Source organism: Ammospiza nelsoni, chromosome 30 (assembly GCF_027579445.1).
Source record: "Ammospiza nelsoni isolate bAmmNel1 chromosome 30, bAmmNel1.pri, whole genome shotgun sequence".
NCBI classification, from domain to species: Eukaryota; Metazoa; Chordata; class Aves; order Passeriformes; family Passerellidae; genus Ammospiza; species Ammospiza nelsoni.
Genome location: NC_080662.1, coordinates 4,972,261 through 4,987,572, shown reverse-complemented (window position 1 = coordinate 4,987,572; position 15,312 = coordinate 4,972,261). Strand labels below are relative to the sequence as shown.

Sequence of the window (15,312 nt, the reverse complement as noted above, 5' to 3'; positions counted from 1 at the left end):
CCTGGATAAACCCTTGACACTCAGCAAAGCCTTTCCAGCACCCCAGCCTCACCCACCCCACAAGGCATGAACAACTTCCAGCTCCATTTTCCCTAAAAAACCCCAAATTTCCATCTCTCAGGCTCTGTCCCAAAAGCAGCTGCAGTTCCGGGTTTGGGGAGCGCAGGAGGCCCCAGAGCAGAGGGGAAGTGGGGGCAGGGAAAGAGGCTCCAAAACCTCCCCAAAACCTCCCCGGCAGCTCAGAGTCCCACGGCTCCCTTTTTTTTGGGATGGGGTTATGGGATCCCCACCCTTCCTGTGGCTGGATCCCCTCGGGATGGGCTCTGTGGGGAGGGAGAGAAGGGAGAGGGGCAGGAGAGGCCCCTCAGCTCCTTCCCCCTCACAGCCATTGCCCAACCCCGGCCCTTTATCAGCAGCGGAAGCCGCGCGGCTTTGGGGCCTGCAGCCGTCGCTGTTCCCTAAATGAGGTTTTGGGGCCTGCAGCCGTCACTGTCCCCAAATGTGGCTTTGGGGCCCGCAGCCCTCATCCCCTGGTTGGAACTGTCCCCAAATGCAGCTTTGGGGCCTGCAACTGTGACTGTTCCCAAATATGGCTTTGGGGCCTGCAGCTGTCACTGTTCCCTAAATGAGGTTTTGGGGCCTGCAGCCGTCACTGTTCCCAAATATGGCTTTGGGGCCTGCAGCCGTCACCTCCCAGCTGGAACTGTCCCCAAACGCAACTTTGGGGCCTGCAGACATCATTGTCCCTAAATGAGGTTTTGGGGCCTGCAGCCCTCATCCCCTGGTTGGAACTGTCCCCAAATGCAGCTTTGGGGCCTGCAACTGTGACTGTTCCCAAATATGGCTTTGGGGCCTGCAGCCGTCACCTCCCAGCTGGAACTGTCCCCAAACGCAACTTTGGGGCCTGCAGACATCATTATCCCTAAATGAGGTTTTGGGGCCTGCAGCCATCACTGTCCCTAAATGAGGCTTTGGGGCCTTTAGCCATCATTGTCCCCAAATGTGGCTTTGGGGCCTGCAGCCATCATGCCCTGGCTGGAACTGTCCCCAAATGTGGCCTTGGGGGTCGGTGACATCCATCCCCCCCAGGTGACATCTGTCACCCCCTAACTCTGCAGAGCTCTTTTGGGGGTCTGTACAAAGAGTCCCCAGCATCTCCTGTCCCCTCGTGGTGGCTGAGGGACAGCAGAGCATCAACAGGTGGGGTGACCCTGTTCCCATGGAATTCACCCCATTCCAATGGGATTCATTCCATTCCTGTAGGATTCACCCCATTCCCGTGGGATTCACCTGATTCCCACAGGATTCACCCCATTCCCAAGGGATTCACCCCCATTTTTGTGGGGTTCACCCCAATATCACAGGATTCACCCCGTTCCCAAGGGATTCACCCCATTTTTGTGGGGTTCACCCCAATAGCACAGGATTCACCCCGTTCCCAAGGGATTCACCCCATTTTTGTGGGGTTCACCCCAATATCACAGGATTCACCCCGTTCCCGAGGGATTCACCCCATTTTTGTGGGGTTCACCCCAATATCACAGGATTCACCCCGTTCCCGAGGGATTCACCCCATTTTTGTGGGGTTCACCCCAATATCACAGGATTCACCCCGTTCCCGAGGGATTCACCCCATTTTTGTGGGATTCACCCCAATATCACAGGATTCACCCCATTCCCGAGGGATTCACCCCATTTTTGTGGGATTCACCCCAATATCACAGGATTCACCCCATTCCCGAGGGATTCACCCCATTTTTGTGGGGTTCACCCCAATATCACAGGATTCACCCCGTTCCCGAGGGATTCACCCCATTTTTGTGGGGTTCACCCCAATATCACAGGATTCACCCCGTTCCCGAGGGATTCACCCCATTTTTGTGGGGTTCACCCCAATATCACAGGATTCACCCCGTTCCCGAGGGATTCACCCCATTTTTGTGGGGTTCACCCCAATATCACAGGATTCACCCCGTTCCCGAGGGATTCACCCCATTTTTGTGGGGTTCACCCCAATAGCACAGGATTCACCCCGTTCCCGAGGGATTCACCCCATTTTTGTGGGGTTCACCCCAATATCACAGGATTCACCCCGTTCCCGAGGGATTCACCCCATTTTTGTGGGGTTCACCCCAATATCACAGGATTCACCCCGTTCCCGAGGGATTCACCCCATTTTTGTGGGGTTCACCCCAATATCACAGGATTCACCCCGTTCCCGAGGGATTCACCCCATTTTTGTGGGGTTCACCCCAATATCACAGGATTCACCCCTTTCCCGAGGGATTCACCCCATTTTTGTGGGGTTCACCCCAATAGCACAGGATTCACCCCGTTCCCAAGGGATTCACCCCATTTTTGTGGGGTTCACCCCAATATCACAGGATTCACCCCGTTCCCAAGGGATTCACCCCATTTTTGAGGGGTTCACCCCATTCCCATGGGATTCACCTGATTCCCACAGGATTCACCCCGTTCCCAAGGGATTCACCCCATTTTTGTGGGGTTCACCCCATTCCCGTGGGTTCCCCCCAGTCCCGCTGACCTTGCCGAAGGTTTGCTGCAGCTGCAGGAACAGCCAGCCCTGCTTCACCACCGCCTCCTCCATGGCCAGTGGCCACGTGTCCGGCCTGTCCTGAGTGTCCTTAACTGTCCTCAAGTGTCCCCAAGTGTCCGGCCTGTCTCGAGTGTCCTCGAGTGTCCCAAGCGTCCGGCCTGTCCTCAAGTGTCCGACGTGTCCCGAATGTCCTGAGTTTCCTCAAGTGTCCGGTGTGTCCTCAGTGTCCCCGAGTGTCCTGAATGTCCAGAGTGTGCTGAGTGTCCAGAGTGTCAGCAGTGTCCAGAGTGTCCCCGAGTGTCCACAGTGTCCGCAGTGTCTGGTGTCCAGAGTGTCCCCAAGTGTCCAACGTGTCCGGAGAGTCTGGAGCGTCCAGAGTGTCCTGGGGGTCCCAAGTGCCCGCAGTGTCCTGGGGGTCCTGAGTGTCCCCAAGTGTCCCTGAGTGTCCTCAGTGTCCCAGGGGTCCTGGGATCTGTGTCCCCGCGGTGTCACCAAGGCGGGTTCCACCCCTGCCGCGCTCAGCCCGGGCTCTGCCGCTTCCTGAGCGCGGCGACTTCCTGTGGGTCCCCACGGGGACACGGGGGTGGCGCTGGGGACACGGGGGAGTGGCACTGGGGACAGGTGGGTGTGACACCGTGGGTGTGGCGCTGGGGACATGGGGGAGTGGCACAGCACACACATGGATGTGACATTGGGGACATTGGGGTGTGGCACAGCCAGACACGTGGGCATGGCACTGTGGGTGTGGCACTGCCGAATACATGGGTGTGGCACTGGGGACACCTGGGTGTGGCGCTATGGGTGTGGCACTGCAGATAGGTGGGTCTGGCACAGCTGGACATTTGGGTGTGGCACTGTGGGTGTGGCACCTAGGGCACGTGGGTGTGGCACCATGGGTGTGGCACTGCTGACGAGCGGACACATGGGTGTGGCACTGTGGGTGTGGCACTTGGGACAAGTGGGTGTGGCACTGTGGGTATGGCACCGAGGACACGCCCCTGTGCCACCCCGTGGTGTTGACGGGCACTGGGAGCAAACGGGGAGGACACCGAACACTGGGCAGGACACTGGGGGGACTGGGAGCACTGGTGGAACAGGTGGCACTGGTGGCACTGCTCATACCGGTGTCAGTGCTCACCGTGATGACACTGGTGGCACTGGGGGCACTGGGAGCACTGGTTATACTGGTGTTAGGTCACACTGGCGGCACCGGTGGCACTGGTGTTAGGTCACACCGGTCACACTGGAGGCATCGGTGGCACTGGGCGTGCTGGTGCCAGTGCTCACAGTGCTGTCCCTGCACTGTCCCCGCTGTTCCCGCGTTGTCCCGGCTCTGTCCCCGCTCTATCCCCGTGCTGTTCCCGCTGTCCCGGCTCTGTCCCCGTGCTGTCCCCGTGTTGTCCCCGTGTTGTCCCCGTGCTGTCCCCGGTGCGCGGCCCCTTTAAGGCCGTGTCAACAAACCCGCCTCGCGCCCCTCCCTCCTCCCCCCGCCCCTCGCCGCCGCCGTGACGTCAGACGTAGCGCGCCGCGCGCGCAGAGGGGGCGCGGCCAGACCGCCGTGGGCGTGTCCCGGCGCCGCGCGCAGGCCCCGCACAAACACGAGGGCGCGGTCTCGCCGGGATGGGCGTGGCTTCCGCGTTATGGGCGTGTCCCTTGGGCGCGCGCAGGCGCGGGATAGGCCGGGCGGGCGCGGAGGGGGCGTGTCGCCCCGGTGCGCGCAGGCGCGGGAGGGGCGTGGTCCCGGCGCGGCGCATGCGCGGTGCGGGCGGCGGCGCGGGGGGACGCGGTGGCGCCGGGCCCGGCGCAGGCGGGGGCGGAGGCGCGAGCGGAGCATGAATGGGGCAAGATGGCGGATCATGTGCAGGTGAGCTCCGGCCGCAGCGCGGGGCTCGCCCGGGCCCGCCCGCCGCCCTCCCGGCGCCCCCGCGCCGCCCCCCCGGCCCGCGCGGCCGAGCCCCGCACGGCCAGGCCCGGCCAGGCCCGGCGCGGCCCAGGCGCGCAGGCCGCGCTCCCCCCGTGGCCCCCGGCGGCCTCTCCGAGGGTCCCCCCGGCTGCCCGCGGCTCCTCCCGGCCCCATCGCGCCCCCGCCGCGTCCCCGCGTCCCTCCGGCCGTCCCCCCGTCCCTCCGCTCCGTGCCCGGTGCGGAGATCCCGGGACGGGCTCGCTCGGATCCCCGTTATCCCCTCGGGAGCCCCGGGCGGGCCCCGCTGGCACCGGCGGCGCTGGGATCCGCTCCTCGATCCGGGCTGGGCATCGCGGCTTGCGGGATCTCGGCACTCCCGGCCCGGGTCGGGTCGTTCCCGGCCGGGTTTGGGGTCGATTCCCGGCCGGGTTTGGGTTCCTTTCCTTGCCCGGTTCTGTTTCTTTCCCGGCCGTGTTTGGGGTCATTTCCCGGCCGGGTTTGGGATCATTTCCCAGCCGGGTTCTGTTCCTTTCCGAGTCTAGCTTGGGTTCCTTTCATTGCCCGGTTCTGTTTCTTTCCCAGCCAGGTGTGGGATCATTTCTCTGCCCTGTTTGGGGTCATTTGCCAGACAGGTTTGGGATCCTTTCCCAGCCGGGTTTGGGGTCATTTCTGTCATTTCTGTTCCTTTCCCAGCCAGGTTTGGGATCATTTCTCTGCCCTGTTTGGGGTCATTTCCCAGCCATGTTCGGGTTCCTTTCCCAGCCCTGTTTGGGGTCATTTCCCGGCCCTATTTGGGTTCCTTTCCTTATCCCGTTCTGTTCCTTTCCCAGCCGGTTTTGGGATCATTTCCCAGCCCTGTTTGGGTTCCTTTCCTTGCCTGGTTCTATTTCTATCCCAGCCGGGTTTGGGGTCATTTCCCTGCCTGGTTCTGTTTCTTTCCCAGCCCTGTTTGGGATAATTTCCCAGCCCAGTTTGGTTCCTTTCCCAGCCCTGTTCGGGGTCATTTCCAGGTCCTGTTTGGGATCCTTTCCCTGCTCACTTCTGTTCCTTTTCCACCCAGGTTTGGGATCATTTCCCAGCCAGGATTTTTCCTTCCCGAGTCCAGTTCGGGTTCCTTTCCCAGCCGGGTTTGGGGTCATTTCCCAGCCCTGTTTGGGATCCTTTCCCTGCCTGGTTCTGCTCCTTTTCCATCCAGGTTTGGGATCATTTCTCTGCCCTGTTTGGGGTCATTTCCAGGTCCTGTTTGGGATCCTTTCTCTGCCTGGTTCTGTTCCTTTCCCAGCCCTCTTTGGGATCATTTCCCAGCCCAGTTTGGTTCCTTTCCCAGCCAGGTTTGGGGTCCTTTTCCTGCCTGGTTCTGCTCCTTTTCCACCCAGGTTTGGGATCATTTCCCAGCCCTCTTTGGGTTCCTTTCCTTGCCCGGTTCTATTTCTTTCCCAGCCAGGTTTGGGATCCTTTCCCTGCCTGGTTCTGGTTCCTTTCCCAGCCCTGTTTGGGGTCATTTCCAGGTCCTGTTTGGGATCCTTTTCCTGCTCAGTTCTGTTCCTTTTCCACCCAGGTTTGGGATCATTTCCCAGCCCTGTTTGGGATCATTTCCCAGCCAGGTTTGGGATCCTTTCCCTGCCTGGTTCTGCTCCTTTCCCAGCCCTGTTTGGGGTCATTTCCAGGTCCTGTTTGGGATCCTTTTCCTGCCTGGTTCTGGTCCTTTTCCATCCCTGTTTGGGATCATTTCCCAGCCTAGTTTGGTTCCTTTCCCTGCCCTGTTTGGGTTCCTTTTCCACCCAGGTTTGGGATCATTTCCCAGCCCTGTTTGGGTTTCTTTCCTTGCCTGGTTCAATTTCTTTCCCAGCCAGGTTTGGGATCCTTTCCCTGCCTGGTTCTGGTCCTTTTCCATCCATGTTTGGGTTCCTTTCCCAGCCCTGTTTGGGGTCATTTCCAGGTCCTGTTTGGGATCCTTTTCCTGCTCAGTTCTGTTCCTTTTCCATCCAGGTTTGGGATCATTCCCCAGCCCTGTTTGGGTTCTGTTCCCAGCCAGGTTTGGTTCCTTTCCCAGCCGGGTTTGGGGTCATTTCCCAGCCAGGTTCGGTTCCTTTCCTTGTCTGGTTCTGTTCCTTTCCCAGCAGGATTTGGGATCCTTTCCCAGCCCTGTTTGGGTTCCTTTCCCCACAGGATTTGGCTTCCTTTCCCAGCAGGATTTGGGATCCTTTCCCTGCAGGATTTGGAGTCACTTCCCAGCAGGATTTGGGGTCAATTCCCAGCCCTGTTTGGGTTCATTTCCCCGCAGGATTTGGGATCCTTTCCCAGCAGGATTTGGGTTCCTTTCCCCACAGGATTTGGGATCCTTTCCCAGCAGGATTTGGGATCCTTTCCCAGCCCTGTTTGGGTTCATTTCCCCACAGGATTTGGGATCCTTTCCCAGCAGGATTTGGGATCCTTTCCCAGCAGGATTTGGGATCCTTTCCCAGCAGGATTTGGGTTCCTTTCCTAGCCCTGTGCACGCTCAGGTTTGGGCAAGGTTTCCTTTGGGTGTTTCAGGGCAATTTCAGAATGGAAAAGTTCACGGGGCAGGAGCGAGGAGGGAAATCCAGGGCTGGGAAAGTTCCAGGTTCTGTTCCAGGGACAGAACCCCTGGGAAATGGACCTGAACCCCTGAAAAATGGACCTGAACCCCTGAAAAATGGACCTGAACCCATCAGGAAGGGAACAAAACCCTCAGAGTGGGCTCAAACCCCCAATGAGGGAACCCAAAACCCTTTGAAACCCTCTCAAATTGACCCCAAACCCTCTCAAATTGACCCCAAACCCTCTCAAATTGACCCCAAAACGTCTTAAGAGTGACCCCAAACCCTCTGAGAGTGACCCTAAACCTCTCCAATTGACCCCAAACCCTCAGAAAGAGGCCCCAGCCCCTCTGGAATTGAACCCCAAAACCCCTCAGTGACTCAAAAATCTCTAAAAATGACCCCAAACACCCTAAAATTGGTCCCAAACCCTCTAAAAATGACCCCCAACGCCCTAAACTTGACCCTAAACCCTCTAAAATTGACCCCAAATCCCTTGAGATTGACCCCAACACCTTGAAAATGACCCCAAAGCCCCTGAAAATGACCCTAAAGACCTTAAAATTGACCTCAAACGCCTTAAAATTGACCCCAAACCCCTTGAAATTGGTCCCCAAATTTCCTAAAATTGGTCCCCAAATTTCCTAAAATTGGTCCCCAAATCCCTTAAAATTGACCCCAAATTGCCTAAAATTGACCCCAAATTGCCTAAAATCGACCCCAAACCCTAAAATTGACCCCAAATTGTCTAAAATTGACCCTAAATCCCTTGAAATTGGTCCCCAAATGCCCTGAAAATGACACCAAACACCCTAAAATTGACCCCAAACACCCTAAAATTGACCCCAAATCCCCTGAAAATGACCCTAAACACCTTAAAATTGACCTCAAACGCCCTAAAATTGACCCCAAACCTTAAAATTGACCCCAAATCCTCTAAAATTGACCCCAAACCTTAAAATTGACCCCAAATCCTCTAAAATTGACCCCAAACCTTAAAATTGACCCCAAATCCTCTAAAATTGACCCCAAATCCCCTGAGAATGACCCCAAACACCCTAAAATTGACCTCAAATCCCCTGAAATTGGTCCCAAACATCCTAAAAATGACCCCAAAACCCTAAAATTGACCCCAAATCACATGAAATTGGTCCCCAAATCCCTTAAAATTTACCCCAAATCCCCTAAAATTGACCCCAAATTGTCTAAAATTGACCCCAAATCGCCTCAAATTAACCCCAAACCCCCTAAAATTGACCCTAAATCCCCTGAAAATGACCCCAAACCCCCTAAAATTGACCTCAAATTCCTTGAAATTGGTCCCAAACATCCTAAAATTGACCCCAAATCCCCTAAAATTGACCCCAAATCCCTTAAAATTGACCCCAAATTGTCTAAAATGAACCCCAAATCCCTTAAAATTGACCCCAAATCCCCTGAAAATGACCCCAAACCCACTAAAATTGACCCCAAACGCCCTAAAATTGACCCCAAACCTTAAAATTGACCCCAAATTTCCTAAAATTGACCCCAAACCCCCTAAAAATGACCCCAAATTTCCTAAAATTGACCCCAAATTTCCTAAAATTGACCCTAAATTGCTTAAAATTGACCCCAATCCCCTGAAAATGACCCCAAACCCTAAAATTGACCCCAAATCCCCAATCCAGGCCCAGCTGGGGGGATTTTCCTTGTGGATTTTTTTTGGTTTTTTTGGGAAAAATCCGAATTCCCCGGAGTTCTTTATTATCCCTGGCACTTCCCAGTGAATTAATCCCAAAGCCTTAATTCTGATCCCAAAAAAAAAAATAAGAGTGGCCAAAATCCCATTTAATTCCCATTTTTCCAAGGGAAATTCCTGCCCAAAATCCCATTTAATTCCCATTTTTTCAAGGGAAATTCCTGCCCAAAATCCCATTTATTTTCCATTTTTTCAGGGAGAAATTCCTGCAATTTCTCATTAAATTCCTGCCAAAAATTCCATTAAATTTCCCTTTTTCCAGAGGAAATTCCTCCCCAAAATTCCATTTAATTCCCTTTTTCCAAGGGAAATTCCTGCCCGAAATCCCATTTAATTCCCATTTTCCAGGGGAAAATTCCTGCAATTTCTCATTAAATTCCTGCCCAAAATTAAATTTAATTTCCATTTTTCCAGGGGAAAATTCCTGTCCAAAATCCCATTTAATTTCCATTTTTTCAGGGAGAAATTCCTGCAATTTCTCATGAAATTCCTGCTCAAAATCCCATTTAATTCCCATTTTTTCAAGGGAAATTCCTGCCCAAAATCCCATTTAATTTCCATTTTTTCAGGGAGAAATTCCTGCAATTTCTCATTAAATTCCTGCCAAAAATTCCATTAAATTTCCCTTTTTCCAGAGGAAATTCCTCCCCAAAATTCCATTTAATTCCCTTTTTCCAGGGGAAAATTCCTGCCCAAAATCCCATTTAATTTCCATTTTTTCAGGGAGAAATTCCTGCAATTTCTCATGAAATTCCTCCCCAAAATCCCATTTAATTTCCATTTTTTTCAGGGAGAAATTCCTGCAATTTCTCATGAAATTCCTGCCAAAAATCCCATTTAATTCCCTTTTTCCAGGGGAAAATTCCTGCCCAAAATCCCATTTAATTTCCATTTTTTCAGGGGAAAATTCCTGCAATTTGTAATGAAATTCCTGCCTAAAATCCCATTTAATTTTATGGGATATTCTTTAAAATTTGGGGATTTTTAATGAAAAATTCTTTGGGAATTTGGGGATTTTTAGGAACAAAATTGGGAAAATCCCATCGCTGCTTCCTGTGAAATTCTGAATTTCCAAAAATTCAATTCTGGGATTTTTTAGGGATTTTATTCACCTGAATAATTCAGTTTTTATGGATTTTTCCTGGAGTTTTGAAGCACAAAATTTTTATTTTTTCTGGATTTTACTTGGAATTACGAAGCACAAATCCAAATTTTAAGGAATTTTTCCTGATTTTGTGAAACCCTAAAATAATTTTTTATGGATTTTACCTGGAATAAAGAAGCACAAATCCAAATTTTAAGGAATTTTTTTGTGGTTTTGTGAAGCACAAATCCAATTTTTAAGGAATTTTTTCTGATTTTGTGAAACCCTAAAATAATTTTTTATGGATTTTATCTGGAATTATGAAGCTCAAATCCAAATTTTAAAGAATTTTTCCTGATTTTGTGAAACCCTAAAATAATTTTTAATGGATTTTACCTGAAGAAACCCCCAAAAATTTCAGTATTTTATGTGGAATTATGAAGCTCAAATCCAATTTTTAAGGAAATTTTGTGGTTTTGTGAAGCCCAAAAATAATTTTTAATGGATTTTATATGGAATGAAGAAACTCCCAAAAATTTTAATGGATTTTATGTGGAATTATGAAGCACAAATCCAAATTTTAAGGAATTTTTTTGTGGTTTTGTGAAGCACAAATCCAAATTTTAAGGAATTTTTTCCTGATTTTGTGAAGCCCAAAAATAATTTTTAATGGATTTTACCTGGAATGAAGAAACCCAAATTCAATTTTTCTTGATTTTTCCTGGAGTTTTGAAGCACAAAATTTTTATTTTTTCTGGATTTTATCTGGAATTATGAAGCACAAATCCAAATTTTAAGGAATTTTTTTGTGGTTTTGTGAAGCACAAATCCAATTTTTAAGGAATTTTTCCTGATTTTGTGAAGCCCTAAAATAATTTTTAATGGATTTTACCTGGAATAAAGAAGCACAAATCCAATTTTTAAAGAATTTTTCCTGATTTTGTGAAGCCCAAAAATAATTTTTAATGGATTTTATATGGAATGAAGAAACTCCCAAAAATTTTAATGGATTTTATGTGGAATTATGAAGCACAAATCCAAATTTTAAAGAATTTTTCCTGATTTGATGAAGCCCAAAAATAATTTTTAATGGATTTTACCTGGAATAAAGAAGCACAAATCCAAATTTTAAGGAATTTTTTTGTGGTTTTGTGAAGCACAAATCCAAATTTTAAAGAATTTTTCCTGATTTTGTGAAGCCCAAAAATAATTTTTAATGGATTTTATATGGAATGAAGAAACCCCCAAACATTTTAATGGGAATTTTGCACTTGGAATGAATTTTTGGGGATTTTCCAAAATATTGGAGCAGAGAGGGGTCGTAAATTCAATTTTTTTTCCCCATTTGGAAGCAGATTTTTCCAATTTTTTCCTTTAAATTCCTCTTTCCTTAAACCCAAATTATGCAAATTTTATGCAAATTATGGGTTAAAACTCCCAAATTGATGGAAATTATGGGTGAAAACTCCTAAAATTATGGAAATTTTGTGGAAATTATGGATGAAAACTCCCAAAATTATGCAAATTTTATGGAAATTATGGGTTAAAAGTCCCAAATTTATGGAAATTATGGATGAAAACTCTCAAAATTATGCAAATTTTGTGGAAATTATGGATTAAAAACTCCCAAAATTATGCAAATTTTATGGAAATTATGGGTTAAAAGTCCCAAAGTTATGGAAATTATGGATGAAAAGTCCTAAAATTATGGAAATTTTGTGGAAATTATGGATGAAAACTCCCAAAATTGTGGAGATTGTGGATGAAAACAGAAATGATGGAATTTTGTGGAAATGTTGAATAAAAATGCCTGGTTTGCCCTGGTTTGCCCTGGTTTTTTCCTCATTTTCCCCGTTTTTTCCCCATTTTTTCCCTGTTTTCTCTCTGGTTTTCCCCTGTTTTTTCCCCTGGTTTCCCCCTGTTTTTTTCCTCATTTTTCCCTGTTTTTCCCCCTGTTTTTCCCCTGTTTTCCCCTCATTTTTCCCTGTTTTTCCCCTGTTTTCCCCCTGCCTTTTCCCCATTTTTCCCTGGTTTTTCCCCTTTCTTCCCTGTTTTTTCCCTGTTTTCTCCCTGTTTTTTCCTCATTTTTCCCCATTTTCCCCTATTTTCCCCCTGGTTTTTCCCCATTTTCCCCCGGTTTTTCCCCTATTTTTTCCCTGTTTTCTCCCTGGCTTTTCCCCTTTTTTCCCTGTTTTTCCCCTGTTTTTCCCCATGTTTTTTCCCTGTCTTCCCCCTGTTCTTTCCCCATTTTTCCCCGTTTTTTTCCCCATTTTTCCCCTGTTTTCTCCCTGGTTTCCCCTGGTTTTCCCCTGTTTTTTCCATTTTTCCCCGTTTTCTCCCTGTTTTTCCCCTGTTTTCCCCCTTGTTTCTCCCCATTTTTCCCTGGTTTTCCCCATTTTCCCCATTTCCCCCTGTTTTTTCCCCGTTTTCCCCTGTTTTCCCTCTGTTTTTTCCCCATTTCCCCCTGGTTTCCCCCTGTTTTTTCCCCATTTTCCCCCCATTTTTCCCTGGTTTTTCCCCATTTTCCCCCTTGTTTTTTCCCCTGTTTTCTCCCTGGCTTTTCCCCATTTTCCCCTGTTTTTCCCCCATTTTTCCCAATTTTCCCCTGGTTTTCCCCATTTTCCCCCTTGTTTTTTCCTCTGTTTTCTCCCTGGCTTTTCCCCATTTTTCCCTGTTTTCCCCCTGGTTTTCCCCCTGGTTTTTCCCCATTTTCCCCCGTTTTTCCCCTGTTTTCCCCTGTGTTTCCCCTGTTTTTCCCCTGCCTTTTCCCCATTTTTCCCTGGTTTTTCCCTGTTTTCCCCCTGGTTTTTCCCCATTTTTCCCTGGTTTCCCCTGGTTTTTCCCTGTTTTTCCCTGTTTTTTCCCCACTTTCCCCTGTTATTCCCCTGTTTTCCCCCTTGTTTCTCCCCATTTTTCCCTGTTTTCTCCCTGTTTTTTCCCTGTTTCCCCCTGGTTTTTCCCCATTTTCCCCCGTTTTCCCCTGTTTTCCCTCTGGTTTTTCCCCATTTCCCCCTGGTTTCCCCCTGGTTTTTCCCCATTTTGCCCCCATTTTCCCCATTTTTCCCCATTTCCCCCTGTTTTTCCCCATTTTCCCCTGTTTTTTTCCCTGTTTTCCCCCTTGTTTCTCCCCATTTTTCCCTGGTTTTCCCCATTTCCCCCCGTTTTTCCCCATTTTTCCCCATTTCCCCCCATTTTTCCCCATTTTCCCCCGTTTTTCCCCATTTTGCCCTGGTTTTCCCCTGTTTTCCCCCTGTTTTCTCCCCATTTTCCCCTGTTTTTTCCCCATTTTTCCCTGTTTTTCCCTGCTTTCCCCTGTTTTTCCTCTGTTTTCTCCCTGTTTTCCCCCTGGTTTTTCCCCATTTTCCCCTGCTTTCCCCCTGTTTTCCCCCTTGTTTCTCCCCATTTTTCCCTGTTTTTTCCCCATTTTCCCCTGTTTTTCCCCCATTTCCCCCTGGTTTTTCCTTGTTTCCCCCCGTTTTTCCCCATTTTCCCCCCATTTTTCCCCATTTTCCCCCTGTTTTTCCCCATTTTTCCCCATTTTCCCCTGTTTTCCCCCTTGTTTCTCCCCATTTCCCCCCCGCTTTTCCCCATTTTTCCCCATTTTCCCCTGTTTTTTCCCTGTTTTCCCCCTTGTTTCTCCCCATTTTTCCCTGGTTTTCCCCATTTCCCCCCGTTTTTTCCCCATTTCCCCCCGTTTTTCCCCATTTTTCCCCATTTTCCCCCCATTTCCCCCCGCTTTTCCCCGTTTTTCCCCATTTTCCCCCCGTTTTTCCCCATTTTTCCCCATTTCCCCCCGCTTTTCCCCATTTTTCCCCATTTCCCCCCATTTTTTCCCATTTTCCCCCGTTTTTCCCCATTTTGCCCTGGTTTTCCCCTGTTTTCCCCCTTGTTTCTCCCCATTTTCCCCCTGGTTTTCCCCCTGTTTTCTCCCCATTTTCCCCTGTTTTTTCCCCATTTTTCCCTGTTTTTCCCTGCTTTCCCCTGTTTTTCCTCTGTTTTCTCCCTGTTTTCCCCCTGGTTTTTCCCCATTTTCCCCTGCTTTCCCCCTGTTTTCCCCCTTGTTTCTCCCCATTTTTCCCTGTTTTTTCCCCATTTTCCCCTGTTTTTCCCCTGTTTTCCCCCTGTTTTTTCCCCATTTCCCCCTGGTTTTTCCTTGTTTCCCCCCATTTTTCCCCATTTTCCCCCTGTTTTTCCCCATTTTTCCCCATTTTCCCCTGTTTTCCCCCTTGTTTCTCCCCATTTCCCCCCCGCTTTTCCCCATTTTTCCCCATTTTCCCCTGTTTTTTCCCTGTTTTCCCCCTTGTTTCTCCCCCTTTTTCCCTGTTTTTTTTCCCCATTTCCCCCCGTTTTTCCCCGTTTCCCCCCCGTTTCTCCCGTGTCCCACGCCGTGCTGTGTCCGTGCCTTCCCTGGCAGAGCCTGGCCCAGCTGGAGAACCTGTGCAAGCAGCTCTATGAGACCACGGACACGGGCACGCGCCTGCAGGCCGAGAAGGCCCTGGTGGAGTTCACCAACAGCCCCGACTGCCTGAGCAAGTGCCAGCTGCTGCTCGAGAGGGGCAGCGTGAGTACACCCCATACATTCCCAAAATATCCCCAAAAATTCCCAAAAATCCTGGGATTCCATGTCCTGGGGGGGTTCACCAACATTCCCCAAGTGCCAGCTGCGCCTCGAGAGGGGCCACCTGAGTACACCCCATACATTCCCAAAAATTCCCTAAAATCATGGGATTCCACACCCCAAATATTCCCAAAACATCCCCAAAAATTCCCCAGAATCCTGGGATTCCACATCCCAAAAATTCCCCAAATTCATGGGATTCCATGCCCTGGTGGAGTTCACTAACAGCCCCAAGTGCCAGCTGCGCCTCGAGAGAGGCAGCGTGAGCGCATCCTAAACATTCCCAAAAATTCCCCAGAATTCCCAAAAATTCTCCAGAATTGTGGAATTCCAAGTCCCAAAACTTCCTCAAAATCCTGGGATTCCACATCCCAAAAATTCCCAAAAATCCTGGGATTCCATGCCCTAGTGGGGTTCACCAACATTCCCCAAGTGCCAGCTGCGCCTCGGGAGAGGCAGCGTGAGTACACCCCCAACATTCCCAAAATATCCCCAAAAATTCCCTAAAATCATGGGATTCCACATCCCAAAAATTCCCCAAATTCATGGGATTCCATGTCCTGGTGGGGTTCACCAACAGCCCCAAGTGCCAGCTGCACCTCGAGACAGGCAGTGTGAGCGCATCCTAAACATTCCCAAAATATCCCCAAAAATTCCCCAGAATTCCCAAAAATTCTCCAGAACTGTGGAATTCCAAGTCCCAAAACTTCCTCAAAATCCTGGAATTCCACATCCCAAAAATTCCCAAAAATCCTGGGATTCCATGCCCTGGTGGGGTTCACCAACATTCCCCAAGTGCCAGCTGCACCTCGAGAGAGGCAGCCTGAGTACATCCCAAATATCCCCAA

At 49.8% G+C, this 15,312-nt stretch overlaps 1 protein-coding gene across 2 annotated transcripts in view; it reads left to right on the top strand.

Moving 5' to 3' along the window:
- The first annotated feature begins 4,327 nt into the window (after positions 1–4,327).
- Positions 4,328–15,312, top strand: part of XPO7 (exportin 7) — a 75,496-nt gene continuing 64,511 nt past the window's right edge. For both annotated transcript variants that reach the window (XM_059490814.1, XM_059490813.1), the window contains exons 1-2: positions 4,328–4,421; positions 14,261–14,407. In XM_059490814.1, the coding sequence (XP_059346797.1) occupies positions 4,404–4,421; positions 14,261–14,407 (165 nt within the window). In that variant the 5' untranslated portion in view covers positions 4,328–4,403. The remainder of the gene's footprint in view (positions 4,422–14,260; positions 14,408–15,312) is intronic.